Source organism: Xenopus laevis, chromosome 8S, assembly GCF_017654675.1.
Source record: "Xenopus laevis strain J_2021 chromosome 8S, Xenopus_laevis_v10.1, whole genome shotgun sequence".
Classification (NCBI taxonomy): domain Eukaryota; kingdom Metazoa; phylum Chordata; class Amphibia; order Anura; family Pipidae; genus Xenopus; species Xenopus laevis.
In genome coordinates, this window is record NC_054386.1 from 32265771 (window position 1) to 32289919 (window position 24149).

At 42.0% G+C, this 24149-nt stretch overlaps 1 protein-coding gene across 3 annotated transcripts in view; it reads left to right on the forward strand.

Annotated features, from left to right (window-relative positions):
* med27.S (mediator complex subunit 27 S homeolog) overlaps positions 1-24149 on the forward strand; it is a 148840-nt gene that overhangs the window by 118707 nt on the left and 5984 nt on the right. For 2 of the 3 annotated variants that reach the window (XR_001932858.2, NM_001096271.1), the window contains exons 5-6: positions 16121-16228; positions 20326-20367. Coding sequence is in view for 2 of the 3 variants with exons in the window: in NM_001096271.1 (NP_001089740.1) it covers positions 16121-16228; positions 20326-20367 (150 nt within the window). In the remaining variant the exon portion in view is untranslated. The remainder of the gene's footprint in view (positions 1-16120; positions 16229-20325; positions 20368-24149) is intronic. The other variant, XM_018232129.2, reaches the window with a different exon arrangement.

A 24149-nucleotide genomic window follows, 5' to 3' on the forward strand; every position in this document is an offset into this window, starting at 1 on the left:
TTCTAATAAACATTACATTGTTTGGTGTTATTTGTCATTTAATCTAATCCTGACGATACTGAGCATGTCCATCTTTCTGGATGCGGGTGTTTTAATGAACAGCAGAGCTACTTTTTGGGGTACCTTGATACTAATTACACACGACACTTACTGTATTGTGCATTTTCTTCTTCTTCTTCTTCTTTTCTGCCGATTGCCGGCTCTTAATTAGAAAGTGGCCTTTGCAGCTCCACATGGTCTGTTAATTCAATTTCAGCAGTCCCTTCCTTCCAGGAGCAGGTGTTCTGTTCTCTACTTAATTAGGTGCCCCGTTCTTGGCCTCCCCTCTTTTATTCTTTCCATGGGGAAAATATCAGCCTCCTGAAGGCCCCATCTTCCCGTCTGGTCAGTTTCTTTTATTAGGATTGGTACCTGCACGGGAATGATACGTGATGCTGTGCAGGCCTGGGTATTGCATACACTTACAGAAAACAATGTAATTAATTAACTGAAATCAGGGATTCTGGATAGTAGTAATTGTCTCATGTTCTCTTAAAGAGCCTTTATATATTTTATATTTGTGTATTTCTAATGAAAATATTAAAGATTACGATGCAGGTCTTTCCCTGTATTCTATAAAGTGATTCTTCTTGATTCTACCTTTTATCAGCAATCCATTGTTCTGTGTCTTCCCTAACCTTGCCAAAGCCCTCCTAGGAGTCTAATATTCCTCTCTTATACAAAGGCTACCACTCGTTCTCACTCATCTATTCTAGGGAAATAATATGGCATCAAATATATAGAGAAGGAATGTTCTGGGTACATAATAAGCTATACCTTCATACTGTAATGTTTAAGGGAAACAATATGGCACCTCCCTCCTCCCATATGTATAAATACAAATATACTGAGAAAAAATGTTGTGGACACAGAATAATCTATACTCTCGTACTGTGCTGTCTAAGGAAACTATGGCAACTCCCTCCTTCCATATGTATAAATACAAACATAAAGAGAAGGAATGTTCTGGGCACACAATAAGCTATACCCTCATACTATACTTTCTAAGGAAATCAATATTGACACCTTCCTCCCATATGTATCTAAAAATATACAGAGAAGGAATGCTCTGGGCACACAGTAAGCTATACCCCTCATACTGTAGGAAACATTATGGCACCTCCCACACATATGTATAAATACAAATATACAGAGAAGGAATGTTCTGAGCACACAATAAACTATACCCTCATACTGTTCTGTACTGTACAAAAAAAACATTAACTGCCCCTTAAAAGATATGTTTGTATATGATGTGAAGGGCAACTTAATTTCCACACGCCAAATTCAAATGAGTTAAATTGATTAAAGGGGAAGTTTCCCAGATAAGGCCTTCAGACTGCAGGTCAATAAGCATTTTTCACACATGAGCAGGCGCCAACGGGCAGCGGAGGATTTAGCTGGTGTTATCCATAAATAGGCTTTGTATTAGCCATGTTTCTGCCTGACAAAGCAGCTCTTCTCTCCTCTGGGACTCACAAATGTTTCCTGCTGTCCAGATTCTAATGCAATGTATTAGATGGCTAAGGAGTTAAAGTGCCTCTATTCACAATGAAACACCATATCCAATAAGGGTGCTTCATGGCTTCCAGTAGGGGTCAGGGTTGACACCTTTTATAGAAAAAAATACTGGCCTTCCTATGTTTTTATGGTTTTTCCCTATACTTTACATTGCAATCATGCAACATTTTTACCGGCCAGGCCGTTAAAATACCGGCCAGGTGGCAACCCTAGTAGGGTGCAAATAGGGGTGACTGCTCAGGGGCCAAATGCATTTTGGGGCACACCAGACCTGCATTTGTTGGTATAATAAGTACAAGGTGGCAGATATCAATTGGTAAGATTCTGACACTGCAGTAAGCAAAGTTAACAATGGTGTAAGATGGCATAATAAAGGGGAAGATGACAACAGTAAGGCAAGGTTACAGCAGTCAACCCACAAAAAGAAATGATGCATCCAACCTATATAAGCACTGCTATAGTAAATACAATTTCAAAAATAGAATGTATATTGGGAGGACATACTCACAGTTCACCCCAGTCCAAGGGTGCATATACATAACAATAAAGCTTTGATTTGATCAGGCAGCAAATAAAAAAATACAAAAAGTTTATTGCAACATATTAGGACATGGTCTAACGCGTTTCGTGCCTATTGGGGCACTTACTCATAGGCAGTGGCCAAGATGGCAGCATTGGGTACAATGACAGTAGTATATCAAGATGTGGGCAATATGTAAGGATGACGACTGTAGGGCAACAATGCTGCATTAGTTTAGGTTACAGTAGACTAAGGCAGTTGCAGTCAGCTAGGTTAGTGACAGTGAGGTCAAGATTATAACATGGTGAAATAGGATAACAGTAGGGCAAGATGTACAGCAGTAGGGAATGAGGAGGACAGTGGGACAAGATAGCAGCATTAGAAGAGAATTATGGCAGTAAGGCAAAATGGTAGCAGTGGATGAAGGATCATGGCAGTAAGGCAAGATGGCAGCAGTGGTGGAAGAAGCATAACAGTCGGGCAAGATGGCAGCAGTGGATGAGGAAGATGACAGTAGGGAACAATGGCAGCAGTAGAGGATTTTTTCAGTTTCCGCCATTGCTACACAGCAGCTTGTTTATATGAACTATATTCGTGTTTCTGAAGCAAACAGTTCAGTTTTACCAGTGCAGAGCAACAGTACATGATATTTTCATTATATTGATGATTACACTTTGATTTTTTGGATTTACTGTTCCTTTAAGAAGGATAATGACAGTAGGGGGGCATGATGACAGCAGTAGAGACATTTAAAGGAGAAGGAAAGGTAATTCTTATTACCTATCTTTAACTGTTGCCTGATCGCACTCCTCCAGAAAAGCCTTCGACAATGGGCCCATTTTCCAAACTATTATTCCTCCTCTCCTCTCTACATCTCTTTATTCTGCTAGTCTTTTATATCGACTTACTATATTTTTCCCTTATTAAGCATTTTTACCCATAATAAGGAATAAATAAGGACCATGAAATATGCTAAATGGTTAGCAGCATGAGGGCTCACTGACACCTGGGCCCACCGGGAGTTTTCCTGGTATCCCGGTGGGCCAGTCCGACACTGTGTGCCAGCGAAGTTTTTCCCCGTTACTGAGTTTGCGGCCGCCATTTTGGCCATGTACCTCCGTCTCCTCGTTAAAAGTGTGCATGCGCGAAATTGATTCCTCCTCGCATCATGCATGCAACGTCACCCACACACCACCTAACCTGCTTAGCATTGATCGCATGGGGGAAGTAAGGCAATAATGTGCGCATGCGCAGGGCTTGCAGAATTTCTTCTGCGCATGTGTGAGTCCTGATAGTGCCAGTTTTGTTAGCGGAGGGGGGGGGTTGGTGTCTTCTGTATTCCATGCACCTAGCAAAATGTTTTACATCGACCTCTGAATGCAGCTAATGGGGAAGACATACATAGCCACGATTATTGTAAGTAGTTCTCCTTTTTGTGACCAATATATAGAAATGTATTTGTTTTTTACCTTTCCTTCTCCTTTAATGACTATAGTGGGGCAAGATGGAAATAGTAGAGGTGGATGATGACTGTAGGGTAAGACCGTGGCAACAGGTGAGGATGATGATCGTTGGCAAGTTGGCAAGTTGTGTGGGAAGGATGATGTCAATTGGGCAAGATGGCAGCAGTAGGGGAGTATGAGACAGCAAGACAAGACAGTGGCAGTAAGTTAAGATGACCATAGTAGGATAAATAAGTTATGGTAGGGCAAGATGGCAGCAGTAGGGTAAGATAACTTTATATCCGTATTGCCCAACCTGTTACCAGCAGTAGTAAATTAGTCACCCCTACTAAATATAAATAATAGGAAACCGCAGTCTTATTTGCTAGGGGCCCTGCCATGTAAGGCAGCTCTGGCCTTCTAACCCATGTGATGTGACATTTAGCAGAAACTGCCTATACATGCCAATCAGAAAGGCTGACAATGCTCCAGCTGCTGGCCGATTAATATAAACTGTATAACATTTCTGTCCCCCTCCTATCCAGATCCAGTCTTCCCCTGTATCACATCCAGCCATCTGTGGCGTGTGATGGATAGCACGCAATCTGCCATTCTTAATCGGACCGTGTGCCGCACTCTCCTTCCATCTATTACCTTGATAGATTGCAATCTGGGACAATTTATAAACAAATTGAGATGCCACACTTCTTTCCGTCCGTCCTGCCGGCTCACACGCTGATGCTTTTTCCTGCAAATGAGTTTGGTGTCACTTTTCTATTTTTAGGTTCAGATTTGGTATAAATGAACAGAGATATTTGTAAAGGCGATATTAGAGTTGTTTTGTTACGCCAATATATTGTTGGTATTTAGCTACAATTGAATTCAGTAAGGCCACGTAAGCTTTGATGCTGTTAAAGGCGTTTGTCACCTTTGAGTTAAATTTTAGTATGAGGTAGAGAGGGATATTCTGAGACAATTTGCAATTGGTTTTCATTTTGTATTATTTGTGGTTTTTGAGTTATTAAGCTTTTTAACAGCTCTCCAGTTGGCATTTCCAGTCCAAATTCCCCTTATAATAGGGCTGCCACCTTTTGAAACGGTGGAGACCGGCAGGGGAGCGGAGCCGTGCCATAAGGGGGCGGGTTATGTGGCGATTTGCTGATCGCCGTGTCAATCAAGGGAATCCTGTCCGGTTTTCCTTATTTGGAAAACCAGGCAGGAAGTTTTGACCTGGTCAGCCCTTCAAAATACTGGGATGTCCTGGTCAAAACCGCACAGGTGTCAACCCTACCTAGCAACCATGCATTAATTTGAACAAGAGACTGGAATATGAATAGGAGAGGCCTGAATAGAAAGACGAGTAATATAAATTAGCTATAATAATACATTTGTAGACTTACAAAGCATTTGATTTTTAGATGTGGTCAGTGACCCACATTTGAAAGATGTAAAGAGTCAGAAAAAGAATAGAAATAATATAAAAAAAAAACCTATAAACAATAAATAATGAAGACCAATTGAAAAGCTGCTTAGAATTAGCCATTCTTTAACAAAAAAGTTAAAGGAAAACTAAAAAACTAAACTAAAAAAAAATAAATACTTAAGCAAAAGTATTATTAAGTAACACACCTTGATAAAGGTAGAGCACAACCGAAACGCCGATGTAAATCTGATGTAATGCTTTTTGTACAATAAATCTTTTGGAGTAAAGAAGATTCGTGTGCGTGCTACTCTCTGGTCCTGTACAACGTTCAACTACAGCACAGCACCCGATACTAATTTAACACCAGACATCGTGTGCGGATTTTGGAGACTTTTATATATATATATATATATATATATATATATATATATATATATATTCTTACGAAGGATCAGCACACACTGTTCTGTAGTGAAGTAAAAGTGTTTATTTTTAAACAAAACACATTTTTTGGATAAAAATGTGTTTTGTTTGAAAATAAACACTATTACTTCACTACAGAACAGTGTGTGCTGATCCTTCGTAAGAATATATATGATTTATTGATCGTGCACCACTGGCAACATCTGTCTGAGTACTGGTACTGTGGGACTGCATATATATATATATATATATATATAGATATAGATATAGATATAGATATAGATATAGATATAGATATTTGTTTTATATATATATATATATATATATATATATATATATATATATATATATATATATATATATATATATATATATATATATATATATAGATATATATATATATTATGTCTAAGGGAATGCAGGGGCCTCTGGCTCCTTTATTTAAAAAAAAAACAAAAAAAACAACATTTCAGCAAATGTAAATTTTATTACGTAACTATATTTCTAGTGTCAACAATTAAGAGATGAAAGTATAAGGAAGCCCTGTTTGATTTGCGTATATATGTCAGGGGGTTGGGTTACTCTATAGATTCCCTGTGTTGGGAAGGAAATTCTATCCTATATTTATCTAAGGTTTACTTAATGGTTCATTTCTATTGGCTGGTAAGTTAAAGATGTGCAGGAACATACAATAAATCCCTAGATATCTTAGATATTGGTTAGATAGACAGTTGAGCATTCGTCAATGTTGGCCAGTGCATGGTTAATCACAAGATGAGGAATGGAAGAGGAGGCATCCAAAAACACTCCAAAAACATACAGGCAAATTAACTGGCTGCTGATAAAGATGACCCTACTGTGTGGCAATGTGATAGGGACTCACATCAGCTCCGCTGGCAGCCTTCGGTCAGTCATTTGGTCATTTCTTCTTCTGCTTCGAAGACGCTTCCTCAGTTTAAAACTGCTGCACCCATCCAATTGTTTGAAGTGAGAATTGTAACACTGCTGGTGAGATCACACAATTCTTCCTATCAGCAATGGGGTGCACTTTTGGGTGCTTTCAGCCACAAAAAGAGACAAATAACATTTATAGAAATTTGGGCCATAATCTTAAAGGAGAAGGAAAGGTCCAATTCATTTTGGGGAACCCAAGGTTAGGTAGCCCCTAAGGATTGTAATGACTTTTTTGATACCCCCAGCTAGAGCTTCTGTTAGCTGAAGACTATAACCAGGGCACTTGCAAGAGATCCTCTTACTCCCTTCCTTCGCCCTTCAAAAACAAGCGGCCAACACATGCGCAGTAGAGCGAAAAATCTGGCTTTTAACTCTACTGCACATGAGCACCCACGTGAAGATAGAAGGGAAGAAGAGGATAGCTTGCTCACAAATACCTTAAGCCTGTGCAGTTTTCTGCTAACAGGTGTCAGATAAGTCACTGCAATCCTTGGGGGGTGCCCTAACATTTAGCACCCCCCATGGATTGGAGTCTCTGATACTTGACTCTGATATTGTTTATCAAAAAAACTATAAATTTGTGTCTATTTCCCACCTCTTCCTTTAAATTGTATTACATTTTCCTGGTGTATGTGGCCCAATTGAATTTTCAGTATATTATTCAGTATATTATTCAGTGTGACCTGGGCTGGACCAGTTGGTGAAGCAAGGTCAGATATTAATATAGCACTAGATGACACAAGGAAATATAGCCATTTGGTTTTATTATGATGAGTAACCTTCTTGAAGCCTAGGAAGGTTGGACCTTATTACTTAGAACAAAAGATTAAGTAGAAACAGCCATAAATTCGAGACAAGCTGGCTCTCCTAAATTAACCATGAAATCAGACATGAGCCATTTTAGGACATCATCTGCTCAGAGCTGCTAAAATATGACTCTCATCTGTGCCGTGACACCCCACTTCTATACATGATAGATCTCTCACCCTGTATTACATTGCCGTTGCTTGTGCCAAGTAGAAGATATTTCTTCTCACACATGGGTGGGGAGTTCTGCAACACAGAGATCTCAATATTAATCTGACTTTTGTGCGACTGAATCTTCTGCAGTCATGCTTAATTTGAATAAACCTCAACGGGACTCTTTACCTGCCCTTCTCTACCCTCCAGTGGATCAGCACATTTTATAGTAGATCTTGATTCCTGCTGACCTTATGGATAGTGTTCCTTCTGGTTGGGTCTTTATGTTTCTCAATGGCATTTGAAGCAATCTTCAATCCCCAAAATGACCAAAATTCTGTTTGCATGTGTTATGTTTTATTGAAAGCTCACGAGTTAAGCAAAAATGAGCAAAAAAACAAACACCGCTGAAGTGCTTCTTTGAAAAGGGGGGAAAGACCCAATGATGACACAGCAGGAGACTCCAAGACACCTCCCTGGTCCCTGATTCCTGGGATTCCATGTTCAGATATAGACTTCACTTCTTACCCTGCTCTTATGTTGGAAGCCTGGCGGAAACAGATTTTTATTTATATTAGAAAGAAAAATGGCTCCAGAGGGTGATCGATGTCAAGTATGTAATGTGATACTCTTCTCACACCCAGATTTAATTAAAACTGTGAAGACACTTGCTCCGATCTCGCTAGTGGAGTCTAATGAGACTGAAACACAAGCAGACACCTATAATTAAATCATTCAGCTTATCCTCTTGCCGCCCTCCCCTCGAGCAGCACTTCCAGCTCTCGGCATAGAACTGCCGCTCAGCTGCTGCTTTTATTCCCGTTAATAGGAGACTTACCTAGTATTCACTACTTGGATATTATTGTCTAAATACAGATGTTACCTAAATGGCATCCTGGCTTGCTTTACTGCATTGCAGGATTGCTGCCTACTAAGGCATAGGATCTGTGCCACTGGGACAGAATGCTTATAGCTAGAATCTTAACCATAATGCAGGGCTGGACTGCTGCTTCCATTGGATCAGATAGGGTCAGTGCAGCCACTGGGACAGAATGCTCTGTTATACAGACAGCTAGAATATCAGCCATAAAGCAGGGCAGGACTGCTGCTGTCAATGGAGATCAGATCGGATCTGGACCGTTAATCAAGAAGTAGGGTCAGTAGGCATGTATCGCCAGCTTTATACCTTACATCCTTTTGTAACCTTGTGGTAATCTTCTGTCTAATGGAGCAATTGCTATTCACAGAGTTTACCCAGAATAGTAGCTTTAGCCACCCACTCCCTGCACGCTACACCCCTGGTTTACTTAGCTATCATGCACTCTAGCAATTAAGTCACATTAATGAAATGTAAATTTCCATCTTTCTGCAGGGGCAGCCCAGTAAAGAAACTAATTGAGCATGCCTATTTGCCTTGGGTTGCAATTAAGCCATTAGACACTATCTTGTCTTTTACAAACAACCTTGGAAAGACGCCAATGTGCAGGTATAGCGTGCCAGCAAAAGAGGTTTTGTCTGGCATCTTTTTGGCACAGGGATCCTGTATCAGTTTGTGTAAAGGTGGCCATACACGGGCAGATAAAGCTGCCGATATTGGTCGTTTAGACCAATTTGACAGCTTATCTGCCCGTGTATGGCAGCTTCCGACTGGTCTTCCCGATCGATCTGGCCACGATATAGATCGGGAAGGTTTGATTTCAACCAGTCCGAGCCCCTTGGCATATCGTAATCCGATCGTTCGTCCATACGGCCGAACATTCGGATTACCCCCAATATAGCCATGCCGTTAGTGGCATATCAGGGAAAGATCCGCTCGTTTGGCGATGTCGCCAAATAAGCAGATCTTTGAGTCTATGGCCAGCTTTAGAGTCTGCTGTTAGCAATAAATACCTGTCTATGGAACAGGGAGTGTATGGTGGAAATATAACCGAAACAGGTCTTGTAACTCATAGCAACCAATCCATTCTTATGCCCGTGAGCAGCAAACCAGTGAATGCTCCCTAGTGATTGGTTGCTGTGGGTATCCACACCTGGAGCAAACTTGGTATATAGATTCCCAGTGCTAACATTGGAAATCTCCTGCCTCCATGCTGAATCCTGCTACTTTTTATAATATTCTATAGTACGTGCTGAGACTCCATAAGGGATGCATGTGTGAGAGAAGTTCCCCTTGAATACTGACTGCTGCTGTAGAGAAATATCTCACTCTGCCAACTTGACATTCATTCTCTGCCTAATTTTACCCCAACAGTTGCCTCGCATTGTTTCTGCTCAAAAATGCATATATATTTCCAAAAACTGCCGGGCTGTGGGCTGAAGGCAGTGGATCGTGTAGAAATGCACTGTGAGCCCTTGTGTATTGCCAGTTTTAGGGGAGCAAGGGTTTCCATTATGGATTTCACTGGTATAATCTGATTCTAGCCCAAGTCAGGTGGGTAGTAGTGGACCCGAGGCTTTCCTCATTGCCATAAGGTTGGCCAAACACCAGATTCTTGGCCAAATTGGTCTAATCCAATTGTAGACCCTAGGATCGTCCTTTGGTCGTACGGGAACCCATTCGATAAGATTGCATCAATGTGCCAATACAGTTCTCTGGTGGTATCTTCACCTGCTCAATTCATATGTGGCACATTTTTGGTCATACTTCAATCATCGGACAGGCCTATCAATGGTCCCCATATATGGACATGCAAGCTGCTTGCTCGGTCTGAAGGGGCCAGATCTAGGGGCACCAGCCCTTGCTTCTTTCCCCATTCATGTACATTGGCTTGTAGAAATTACCTTGCAAGTGTTTTGATCTGCATTAAAATCTCAAGGTTGCGTCGCCTCTTGTCCTAGAGGGGAAATATAAAGCAAACAGCTGTCTAATAGGGTATCAATAGAGCATTATGGGAACTTTTCTGCTTTCGTGAGCTCATACCTTTCATAATTAATGGGGTTCCATTGCAGGATTATACAGAGACCTCTGTTGGTAATGGGGACGCCCTTCCTCCACATTTTGCTGCAGAACTGTGCATACTTTGCACCCTGGCCTGATTAATGCAAATTATATCCTATTATATATACATGGTTCATTATGCATGTTCTAAGCAATAATGTATCCTACATGTGCATTTACCTGCACAAGGACAGTGTACAAAAGGAGACCTATTGAGTATAGCTGCAGTAAGCTTTGTATCACCATCTTCTGGTTGGAAATGGCATTGCAGCAAATGTTATATCCTTGCATGCTTAAAGGGGAATTCCAACTTGCTGCTTAATGAAAGAAAATGTAATTCTAAATGTAACTACCCCAGCATCGGACTGGGGCCCCCAGCTGCAACCCTTTTCCACCTGAGGGCAGTGCCTACCATGTTTTTTTCAGACTTGAACTATCAAATATCCATTCATTTCTCATTTAAATAAGGCTTATACGTACTTATATGAAACAGTCATTCTATTAAAAATAGCATCTTTATGCATGTTTATATTCTCTGCACTCCTGGTTTTGACTCCTGAAACAGTGTAGCAGAAGCCAGCTGAGTACCAGACCTGTAGGCAAACTGGCCGGCTATATTACCAAGAGTCAAGAGCAAGAAAAAAAAACGTAGGAGATAGATGCCGATTTCAATAGCAATTACAGTATATCTATGAACGACTATAAACCCAGTGAGAATGAGGATATTAATGGATATTGGGGAGTTGCTTAGAATTATATTTTCTTTCATGAGACACAAAAATTTTGTTTGGGTTACAATTAACCTAGAATTCTCAGGCAGCCCTCTAGATTAGGTACAGTATGGGACCTGTTATCCACAATTCGCTGGACCTGGGGTTTTTCAGTAATTTGGATCACCATACCTTAAATCTAATAGAAAACATTAAACCCAATAGGCTGGTTTTGCTTCCAATAAGGATTAATTATATCCAGGGCCGGAACTAGGGGTAGACAGAAGAGGCACGTGCCTAGGGCACAAAGGTAGAGGGGCGCCAGGCACGTACCGCTTCCGACGCCTTCCCCTAGTTCCAGAAGCAGTGGCAGCAGTTTTTTCTTCTTGTACCTGCTCACTTGCATGTCTGTCCTCTGCGTATTGGTTGCGCATACGCACTTGCGCATCCCCGGCGCATGCGCAAACGGTGGGGGGTGGCGTAGTCGCCGGGTTGCCTAGGGCACCTGGCCGACTTAGCCTGGCACTGATTATATCTTAGTTTGGATCAAGTACAAGCTGCTGTTTTATTATTACAGAGAAAGAGTAAATCATTTTTAAAAATTTGGATTATTTGTATAAAATGGAGCTTAGGGGATACCGCTTTTCCATAATTCGGAGCTTTCTGAATAACAGGTATCCAGATAACTGGTCCCATACCTGTATATATAACACGCAACAAATAGCCCATGTTCCTAATTCATCCCATCAGGGTAACTGCGCCACCACTAAACTCGCCTATGCTAATCAGCTTTCCGACTGCTCCCTGTTAATTAGGACATTTAGCGACCAGGCAAAAAAGAAATAGTAAAATCCCCAAAAGGCTCACTAAAACTTTTCCCCCTGATCTAAAAAGTGTTCTCTCTCTAAAGAGATGTATTGTAATGTGCGGCTAATTAATATTTCAGCACCTCGCAGATTCGCAACTTCAAAGCGCCTCCTAAGGCTGCGAATGCTCCTTCGATCCTGCTCGAGTCTGTTTAGTGCTTTTTATTCTGTACCAGCTGTCTGTCTAACAACAGCACTCTCCCAGCTCGCTTGTCCTTGCTTGATATTGGGGAATGGTAATGCAGGTAGAGTGTGAATATGAGGCCAAGTACAAGGGATTCTAAGGGGGTTATATTGCCTCCGGTGGGGGGTTTCAACAGAATGACCTTTTCATCCTCTGTGATGCTTTCATTCAAAGGAAAGTCATTAAGAGGTTCTTGCTATGCCCAGGCGGCATTGGAAGGGTTTGGGAAAAGGAACCAAAGGCATCGGTTTTTGCTTGCCCATGATACATCATCGAAACGGCACTGCAGCCATGCTTTACGGCAGAGGCATCTCCATTGGTGTTTTGTTGAAAAATCATTTTCAAGTATTAATCAGTGCCATATTTCTAATCTAGGAGTCCAAGGGATAGTGATATGGGCAATACCTTCAAGGTGGGACCATCCATGGGTTCCTATATAGAACCACGTGGTAGGTCACCTCATAACGAACATGGGAAAGGGAACAAAATCATCGGCACACAGGGAATAATGCTAGCAGGGTGAACTCTTGCAAGGTTTATTACGGGATTTAACGTTTCAGGGCAAAATGCTTGACAAGGGGTTTTCCCCCCGAAACACTGCATCCCACAATAAACCTTGCAAGAGTTCGCCCTGTTAGCATTATTCCCTATGTGTCTGTGATTTTGTTCCCTTGCCTGTATAGAACCACATACTTTTTTGCAAGCCACAAGACAACCACTGGACATTGGCTGCAGTAGTGGGGGAGGTACCTCTTTCCTAACCAATTGCACCTAAGACTGTATTGTGCATACCTGAATAAGGTAGGAGAGAGGGCAATACCATGTCTCAGTCTGGGATTGGTAGGTTGGTGCATGGAAGCTGTTTTTACATGATTCCATTGCCAGCAGTAGAGGTAATAGAAGTTTGCATGGGGCACACATTCTGCCTCCCAAACCCCATCCAAATATATTACTAATTTAGAAGCACCTGCATTGCGCAAGTGGCCCTTCTACTCCAGTGACGGCAGTTGGGCCCGCAGATAAGTGCCCAGTGCTCTGCCCCTGGTATTTGCCTGGTGCAGACAAGCTGATGTGGCGGAGAGCACATTACTGAGATCCTATGTGATAGCCACTGTAAGCAAAAATCATGCTTTGCTTTATGGCCTTTACAGCAAACACATGCCCATTCAGTTTGTGACATATCTGTGTTTCTGTACAGCACAACAGACTCTGCAGGTGGTTAATGGCCTAAATGATTGTTAGAGCAGAATTTCTTGCTCCATGTGTATTTATGCTTGCTGGCCTGGCGTGTATTGGAGCTAATTGATTAGAACATCTCCTGCTTCCATCAGGACTCAGAACAGAAAATTGTTTTGGGACCTGTAACTTTGCTCACAAGTTAAAGGAACGTTTGGACATCTCTTTATTCCTTGTTCTTTGTTGTGAGAGGAACAAAAAGTTTTTATCTTACACTGAGCGCCCTGTCTGGGGCTTTTCAAAGGTATCTAACTGTCATCTCATCTTTTCCGCTGCCAAAGAGGTGTCACTCTATATTAGCTGTCCTGCCGGGAAGATGTGAGAAGTCCCTTGGCCACCTGCAAGCTTTGCCTGCAGTGGGAATTAATTTGTAGAAGGGAGGAGGATTCGGTTATGTGAAGGCTGCCGCTTGCACAATCTACCTGAGCCTGATTTCTGAAAATGGTACACTACCAGATTTTGTGCACATAGCTGCTCTACCATTATAAATTACAGCTCCCAGCACCCAGAGTAAGCCAGTGGAAAGCCTCCAGGGTATGTACATTTAAAACCCAGAACCTGAGGGATTTTTTCCTAGGCTTTTTGGGGAAGAGGCTGTGGTATAGTAGGTAGAGATGGTGCCTATAGTAACAAAGGAATAATAGTCTCTGGAAAGGGAGTGTGACTGTGGGAAGGGAGTGTGACTGTGGGATAGCAGGTATAGTAGGGAGAGATGGTGCCTATAGTAACAGTGGGATAATAGTCTCTGGGAAGGGAGTGTGACTGTGGGATAGCAGGTATAGTAGGGAGAGATGGTGCCTATAGTAACAGTGGGATAATAGTCTCTGGGAAGGGAGTGTGACTGTGGGATAGCAGGTATAGTAGGGAGAGATGGTGCCTATAGTAACAGTGGGATAATAGTCTCTGGGAATGGAGTGGCTGTTATAATTGGTTGTCATAGTGACAAAAACTCTAGATGGTAACATTAAAGGAGTTGTTCACCTTTGAGATAACTTTTAGTATGATGTAGAGAGTGATATTCTGAGGCAATTTGCAATATGTTTTAATTTTTTATTATTGAAGTTTTTTTGAGTTATTAAGCTTTTTATTCAGCAGCTCTTCAATTTGCATATTAACCAGTCTGGTAACTAGGGTCCAAATTACCCTAGAAACCATGCATTGTCTTTAAAGGAAAACTATACCCCCCAAACAATGTAGGTCTCTATAAAAAGATATTGCATAAAACAGCTCATATGTAAAATCCTGCTTCATGTAAATAAACCATTTTCATAATAATATACTTTTCTAGCAGTATGTGCCATTGGGTAATCATAAATAGAAAATTGCCATTTTAAAAAATAAGGGCCGCCCCCTGGGATCGTAGGATTCACTGTACTCACAAGCAAACCAACAAACCATACATGTTAGGTCACATGAGCCAATTAACAGACAGAGTTGTGTCTTTTGCTTCCTCACTTCTTCCTGTTACAGTTAGAGTTGTAGTATTTCTGGTCAGGTGATCTCTGAGACTGCACAGAGACAATCACGAAATGGTGGCTCAAGGCAAGAGATGTAAAAGGGCAATATTTATTTAAATATATATTCCAGTTTGGTAAGATTCTTTAATATGCCACTTAATATGATATAAACTATCTGTTGCTTAAGTGTTAATTTTGGGGGTATAGTTTTCCTTTAATAAGAAACTAGGATATGATTAGGAGAGGGCCTGAATAGAAGGATCAGTAATAAAAAGTAACAATACATTTGTAGCCTCACAGAGCATTTGTTTTTTAGAAGGGAGTCGGCGACGCCCATTTGAAAGCTCCAAAGAGTCAGAAGAAAAAGGCAAATAACTATAAAACTATACAAAATAAATAATGTAAACCAATTGAAAAATTGTCTGCTTAGAAATATGTATACATTGTCTATAAGGCATTGCTTTAATCCAGTAGCGATCCTAGAGGGGGGCGGGCCCTGGTGCGTGACGCGCAGCCGGGCCCGGTCCCACTCTGTACGGCCGCTTTTGTATGTGGCACACGGACTGCCGGGGGGCCCTGAGGGGGTGCGGGCCCTGGCCCTATCGCACCCCCTGCTCCCCCGGTATTTCCGCCACTGCTTTAATCCACATGCCAAGTTCGCCTCAAGGTTTGTCTTGAAGAGTGTCAGTACAATTGGCAAAATGGCTAGGAATATAGAGCTCGACTAAAGTGCCGCCTGTCATTGAGAAGGTGATGGTGCCAGCATTAGGCTGATGTGACTCTGTTTCTGGCAAGTCTCCACCTTGCTCAAGAGTCGCTAAATGAATCCCAAATTGTGGACTAAGCCATCTGGGTACGCTCAGTGCCAGCTCGGATTCCGTGGCTATTCATTCTACCCGTGACCCGAGGAAGTGATTGTGCGTCTGCTCTGGCACAGCTACACACGGCACAATTGGGCAGGCGGTCCTGCAAGTGGAAGAAACATGTTCTGGTGCCAGACGGCTCGTTCCGTTTGTCTTGCAGGATAAAACAGCGTTTATCCCTCTGCCAGTCTCTTGGACCTGAGCAGAATCCTAATACCTGACATTAGTGAAGTTACATTGGCTAATTGGGCTTCCAGATGAAGGGGCCAGAAACTGATCTGAACCCCAAACCTATACCCCAATGGAGTCTGCAAAAATATCTATAGCTATCATTTAAACTGGCTTCCATGCGTCCCACTGTGGCTGGTGGCTCTATTGCTGTTTAACTACAACTCCCACCAACCCCTTGTGATGATGGGACTTTTTGACTCCCCAAGAAATCACTGTTGTGCTGACTTAATTTTTGCACCTTCTAGGTGACAAACACCTTGTCCACGTATGGAACGTATATTTTTAGGTACTGTATAAGAACAGCTGCTATGACATTTCCTCTGAATCTTATGGTTTTTCTCTTTTCCTTACAGGTGATCCTGGGGAAAGTGCTGAAAGTCATTGTGGTGATGCGCAGCCTTTTTATTGACCGCACCATAGTAAAGGGCTACACCGAAAATGTTTATACAGAAGACGGCAAGGTAAGAAGTGCGCTGCCCCTCCCAATCATCTCTTACTTCGTTTGTTCTTGTATTTAAACGTATGGCTGAAAGGGAGGGATGGAGTTCCATTTAGGGCCCCCTATTCCTCCCAAGTGTCTGCTTGTGTCTTACGGAGCTGGGTCTTGGCAAATCATTATACCCTGCTCCAAATGATGGTTCAGATAAATAATGGTTCCTGATCATTTTGCTAAGACAAAGATGATAGAACTCCCTTCTGACTTGTCCTTATATGCCCTGCTCTTGGACACTCTAAGACACTGTAATCCCCTTATAACCCCTCTGTGCTATAAACAAACACTGCACAGAGGGGGCTTAAAAGAGAGGTCAGTCACTCTGTAAATAACTCCTCAGGGAGACACTGCTGGTTATAGCTTAGTATGACCTCTCCATCTATCTACTGTTTCAGTTCTTCAATCTGTAAAAGAGACGGAGGTTAAAGCTCTGACTGAGAGACCCACAGGCGCAAGCTTAACCAACACACCTCCGGGAGGTGCATTGTAGGCACCAGAAAAACAAATGTGATTTATCTAGTCAGCTCCAGCTCTCCTGGGCCGGCTCCGAGCATCTCCATTGGGCTGCATAAATATGAGAATCAGGTTTCAGTGGGTGATCACAGCAAGCACTGTGCTCTTTCGGACCCAAAGGCCACATTATAATGAGAGGGGAATGCTGTAGGAAGTTTAATTAGTATGCAGCCGTTCTACCTCCTTTTGCTCTATACAGATGTATGCGTCAGGAATTGGGGATTAGGTAAAGCCCTGCAGTGGGGTTTGTTCCCTGAATGTAGGCCATTAATGCCCCTGAGTGCCAGCGGCCTGTCTAACATGTTGTAGGGTTCCCCAGCCACAGCACCCATGTTGCTGGCACAGTAAAGGAGTTTTATTGTAGCTGAATAGAAACACATCAAGGTCAGCTCCTGTATTCTACAGAAATCATTCATTTCCTTTCTGGATTAGTTAGAAATCACTATTTTTTTTATTTATTTTTTTTTTTACAAGGACGGGGCTTTGGTGGAGCAAGGAGGAGATTTTATCTCTTTTCATCAGTGCTCATTTATAGAGCATATTGGGACCCAATGGAGCAGCAGTGATCCCTAGTGCCCTTCATACTGATACAAATCCCCCCATGCTGTGCTCCCTAATTATGCCCCCTCAGCTGTGGTTCTAATTAGACCCGCCCCATGCAAATAATGGAACTAAAAGCAAGCTTATTTTGGGGTCACCTTGATATTTGTTTTGCTATCCACTAGTGTATCGTGCCATGATCTGTTTACCCCCTGTGCACTGAATTTTGTGCCGTTAATATAAATTCTGCTGCAGAGCTTCTGCTCATTGACTTGAACAAAATAACCTTTAATGGGAGCGTTTTCCTTCTTGTGCGGAACTTGCTTCTAATGATGTTATAATATTACAGTGATTGTACAGATTTTTCATATTTCCTTGGCATCCGCCCTTGAGCAGCTCTGAGGAGGCTTGATCTTTACACGTAGATAGGCCAACGGCCGGTCGTTTTAAAAAGTACAGCTAAATCTTAACTAAAGAAGTAAGCAGAAATGTTGTACATTATGTTTTGGGTTTCTGTACCAGCCCAAGGCAACCACAGCCCTTTAACAGGGAAGATCTGTCTTCAAAGATGCCCCAGTAGCTCCCCATCTTCTTTTCTGCTGATTCACTGCACATGCTCTGTGCTGCTGTCATTTACTAAGCTTAGGGACCGACTCCAAATATACACATAGAATGGAAATATCACAATAGAAGGCTCATTAGTAATTAATACAGATAATTACTACATGGCAGCACAGAAACCAGTGCAACGAGTATCAGAATTTAATAACCAGCCCTGTAGCATCAGTTTATATTACAGGCCAACCTCATTTTCTGCTTGATAATTTGCGACAACCCCTAAGCCAGGGATCCCCAACCTTTTGAACCCGTGAGCAACATTCTGAAGTAAAAGGAGTTGGGGAGCAACAGATGCATGAAAAATGTTCTTGGGGTGACATATAAGTGCTGTGATTGGCCATTTGGTAGCCTGTATGTGGCTTGTCAACCTACATTGAGGCTCTGTTTGGCAGTGCACCTGGTTCTTACACAACCAAAACTTGCCTCCAAGCCTGGAATTCAAAAATAAGCACCTGCTTTGAGGCCACTGGGAGCAACATCCAAGGGGTTGGAGAGCAACATGTTGCTCATGAGCTACTGACTGGGGATCACTGCCCTAAGCTTAACTTCTCAACAGCTGCTCAGAACCCACTGAGCATGTGAGTGTCGCAGACACTTTCCAAGATGGCGACCCTCTGTGACAGGTCTGAAGTCTTGGATCAGTGCTGCTATTGAGAAGCTGAAACTTTAGGCTGGTGCAATAAGTTCCTCATATAAAATATGTCATTTTTAGTCATATTCACATTTAGGGTTTAGTTCTCCTTTAAATGGGACTACAACCTTTAAATTAAGCCCAAATTCTGACAAAGTCTGCCCTTGAGCAATAATTGTAGTTCTACCATAAATTTCTGCCAAGATATCATGTCGTAGAAGGAATATCTTTTGAAGATGTCGTCTACGGGGCCTGTAATTTATCCACTTAGCTCCTTTTAGTACAATTGTTTTGAGGAGCCTTGAATCTGCTCTACTATAAGCCTACACCCATAATGTGCCTGATAGCACCATGCGCCCACTCCCCCTAGTTTTGAGCAAATTCTTTTGTTCAACAGCCACCCTTGGTTATTCTTATTACGGCTTCTATAATTACCCCAAGTCACCAGGTCCTGATCATGACAACAAGTAAATGGCACGGAGCCATCAAAGCTGGGCTTCAAAGATCGCCAGAGCCGTCTCTAGGGTAATAGCTGATCACTGTTTCCCTTTCCCATCAAAGGCAAGCATGGTGTGTTTTTTTGGGGGGAGATGGGCAGGTCCGCAAGGGGAAGGAGCAGAATGTGATTTCTATAATAGGGGCTGGCACAGCCGCTGTTTGATATGAGATGCAAGGAAGGTTTCCCATTCTTCAACAACTTTGAAATCCTTTGGACGACCGTCAGAGAAAGGCAACGAGTCCCTCGCTTTGCTGGGGAGAGTCGAGAGCAAAGATGTGTTTCCCCTTGCCAATTCCCTAATTATAGATGCTTGCCTTTATTAAGCATAAAAGGGCCGATATTCAAATACCAAAGCAAGCTATAAATACTGTCTTGTCCTCCAGTGTATGCTCTACTGGTCCAGAACTGCAGCTGCACCTTGTGTAGAGCAAGAACATGGCCTCAGATCCTCCACTATAGAGCACAGCCATAATTATAGGGTGCACCATGCAAATAATTTCTCCCCATTGCAATAGTCCATAGCCACCAATCAGCCACATTCTGTTAACCTTTACTCTGTGATATAATGCCCCATTTTGTTCTAGAATTATTTCTCTTCTACTGCTTTCAGATGAGGGTCACTGACCCTGACAACCAAAGAGAACTTGCTCCTTGAGGCTACAGTTTTATTGTTTTTGTTACTTTGTATACTTATTCGTTCTCTTCAGGCTTCTTCTATTCATTTTCCAGTCTCTCATTCACAGTCGCTGCCTAGTTGCAAACAGATAGGCCTGATTGCTGCTGAAATTGCACACTGGAGGGCTGCCAGGGCTGAGAGCAATTCATATGTTAGTGATATTACCACATTTGGTATGTCCAATTGCATCTACAGAAGTGGAGCATTTGTCCTCGAAACTTTCTGCACATCAAGAAAAAGTGCAAAGCAAAATGCTGCCCCCTGCTGTGTGTGTGTGTGTGTGTGTGTGTGTGTGTGTGTGTGTGTATATATATATATATATATATATATATATATATATATATATACTGTATGTATGTATATAAACTGTATATATAAATATATATGCCCATATCACTAGTGGTGCTCAAATGCTTTGACATGCTTGTTTTCAGTGCTTTACTACTCAAAGAAAATAAATAAAAAAAATTGAAAGTGCATATGTGATCTCACAGGTGATTGGCTGGAGGGTTGTCTCCTCATCTTCACTTTGTCCCTATGTTTAGCTCATATTTACTGTATCTTTCTTTTTCCCGTTTTATTTTGCAGTTGGACATATGGTCGAAGTCTAATTACCAAGTCTTTCAGAAGGTAGGATAAGCCCTTCCCTGCTTGTGATGTCTATTTTTTTTTCCTTTATGGACCCTGTAAATTCTTCTGCTGTAATCAATCTGCTAGAACACATAACAGCCAACATGGGAGGGTCTTTCCTGTTGAGTCTCTTTTTGTTGGTAAATGGTTAAAGATCAGAGGTAGAAACCCCCTTTATACAGGTATGGGACCTATTATGCAGAATGCAGGGGACCTGGAATTTTCCGGATAATGGATCTTTTCATAATTCTACTAGAACATTGTGTAAACATTAAACCCAATAGGCTGGTTTTACCTCCAATAAGGATTATATTTTATCCTTTTATATATCCTATTATATATGTAAATTTTGGTATTTGGGATAAAATGCAGTCTATGGGAGACGGCCTTTCCTGGATAATGGGTTTTCTGGATAACGTGTCCGATACCTGTACTTATTTAAAGAGAGTTGAAGTTGCATTAAGTCCAGTGTTTTAATATGCACATGATAGCAACACTTATTTAAGGGCAGTGGCCGCCTGGGAGATTTCCCCTAAAATGCCTCTCTATTGGAAATAACTGAAACTGCTTGCAATAAAACCAACACATCACCTAGTTCTTCTGTAGTTGCCTCTGGAGTAAACTTTGGGCGACTTCGCTATTAGAAGGTTTTACCGCTGTCAATTTGTTACTTCCGGTGGTCAGGGGCGTTTCTGCCATGAGTCAAGGTGGGCACCTACCTCCTGGCAATTTCGCTATCTGCACTTCCCCTCTGACCTTCAACTTCCCCTTCATTTGTGCGCATGGGAAATTTAAAAACTATTGTATCTCATGATCAGCCCCATAGCTTCCGAACCAATACAGGTGTGGCTGGTCTTCATGCCTCCCCCTAAAATCCAGGCGCCCTAGGCCCGGGCCTTGGCGGCCTTTCTACAGGCCTGGCAGCCACGCATAATTTTCCCATCTGCCACTGCCCTAAAGGAATTGTAGAATCACTTATTTCCTTGTCATTCTTTTCTAGCACATTTATGCTACTTTTATGTGTATTAGTCAGGGATGTCACTAGGCAGCAATTCCACAAATGTATATTTTGCTTCCAAGCCCTGTAGATAGAACAGAAGTCTCTCTCCAGCAGTAACAGACAGCTGCACATTGCTCACGGGCCCTATCACTGACCCTTTTCGCAGCAAATTCCCACTGCAGTAATCGTTGCTTTTACACCTGCATCTAAGCAGATCTCTGCTTGTACAACTGCCAGTGCTGTCAGAAAATGAGGCGATCTCTCCCCGCTGACTGCCACCTTGCAAAGGAATTCTGGCGACGCTGGGAGGGGGGGCACCTCTACACGTGCAACCCCGCCTGGCACAGCCAAGCTGAATTCATTTTGCTCTTCATTTCCCTAAAAGTGCTGAGTCGGCAGGGCTGCGTTATTAGGCAAGTTTGTTTATTAAACCCCAGTCTTGTCGGTTGGGCCGGGGAACTTGGTGTTCACAAAGGACAATCTATAACTAGGAAGTCCTTATATTGGCGGCACAGCAGAGGTCATTCTTATTAGGCTTCTAAATAATCTGACTGTGACTATTGCAGCCTGGGAGTCTATGGCCTCTGGGTGCCTTTGAAGGACTCTCTAAGCAGTTGCCAGTCTCTGCTTCTGAATTATTCAGTATTTCTATTCTTCTATTGGATCAGCTGTATGGCTGGATTTGTTCCCCCCCCCCTTCTCAAGGTATGTTCCCATAGATGACTGAATATTATTGCCCCATCTCCATATATGTTCCCCTTAGGGTCAGATTTATAGCCATATCTGCTTTTTCTCCATGTATGTCCCCTATGGGATTAGATTTATGGCTTTAGTTTGGTGCCCTTTTTCTGTGCATGTTCCCTATGGGATAAACTGTATGGTAGGCTTGGGAGAATAATTAGATTGTTTGGGGGGAGGCTACCAAAAGATTGAAGAACTTACACATATATAGTGGACGTTCTAAGTCTCCTTAAATTTATTTTTCTCCACTCCTAATTGAATAATCTCAATAATACCCTTTCTTTGTGTATGTTTCCAAGGGATTTATTAAATTGCACTGCTCCTCCACAATCAAGTCAACAGCTTACAATATAATACCCTTTCTTCTTCTATGCTCATATTGGAGTCGCTGTATGGCTGAATTCCTGAATGTAACCATCACTTCTTGTATGTTCCACTTTAAACCAGAGAAACCTGCAAGATCATTTGAGAAAAGACTGCTTTGTAGTTTGTCCAAACTGCCTCCTGCAGGATCTTGCTACCCCTTTTATTTGTATATTCAATGTGGGATCATCTGTAGGACCTAACCTTACTGGTCTTTCTCCTTATCTAGTTAGTGGTGAATTGGTTATGTTAGTAACCCAATGTGTTTATTCTTCATTATGGTCTAACCTGGGAGTCTTCAACCGTTTTACCCATGAGCCACATTTAATGTAAAAAGAGTTAAGGAGCAACACAAGCATGAAAATATTTCCTGGGGGTGCCAAAAAAAGAACATGATTGGCTATTTGGTAGCCCTGTGTGGAATGGTAGTCTACATTATACTCTGATTGGCCATAAACTTGTTTTTATGCAACAAAAAACTTACCTCCAAGCCTGGAATTCAAAAATAAGCACCTACTTTGAGGCCACTGGGAGCAACATCCAAGAGGTTGGTGAGCAATGTGTTGCTCATGAGCTACTAGTTGAGGACCACTGGCCTAACTGTTAATTTTTAAGGCTTGTATTGGCTAGTTTGAGTTTCCCCTACGGGTGGGTCTTCATGTGGCTTGCAACAAAAAAAAAAATCAATTGTAGCTAGTGTTCAGGTTCAACAATTTACTTATTCTCAAATTTGGACGTCTCCATTCTAAATGCTTCCAGTAGAAGGACTAAGGCAACACCAGCTTCTTTTCCACTGCTTTTACCTGTCCTCTCCTCCGTTAAATACAAGTGCGAAGCATAAAGCAATGGCAACCAATTTGTAAGATCTTCCTCACATCCTCCTTACATCCTTACATCCTCCAGAGTGGTGTTGAACTTCATTGCAGGGAACAGAGCCTTCTCTTTGTTGCTTCCTGACAGGGTATTATCTGCCACAATAGAACTTGGAAATAGAGAGGTTTATAAGGAGCCTCAAACAATAGCCAGAGAAAGGCTTGCCTGCTGACAATAGCCACGCATATTTCATTCATTTCACTGACATTTACACGGTCCCAATAAACTGACTGTTTAGGAGAATCTACCCACCTCCCACTTTGTCTCCAAAACCCAGGATGTCCTACCTGCCTGTGCCCCTTTTATAGAAAGGAAAAAAAAAACACCCTTATCTGGTAGCTCTTGTGTGGAACACCAGGCATCCGCCTGCCAGCTGAATAGATGATATGAACGAGTAGACACAACTGTCTGCATCACGCAGAGCTTCAAGCAGTCAAACAAAGTATTGAGATGCCTATAAATGCCCTGTTGGGAAGCAGGCCCCATTAGGTCTTACGGCTGCAGTTTGACCATTTAATTGTAAAACAAGAATTTGGCATCCTATGTATTAGGTTTTCGTGTATGATTTTTAATATTATTTTTCATTTATTCTTTTTTGGTGCGGTTTTATTTTTTTTGTCTATTTTCCTTCCCGTTTTGGTGTTCTGGCTTCCAGTTCTAATTTAATTCCATCTCATTTTGGGCGGTTACCCTATTCTTTGGCAACCAGTGCTAGATGTAGAGAACTGAATGTCTGTAAAGGGGTTAAGGAGGGATTGTTGGGAAATGTTGAGCTACCAGTGTTAGAGGAAGAAAAATTAATGGC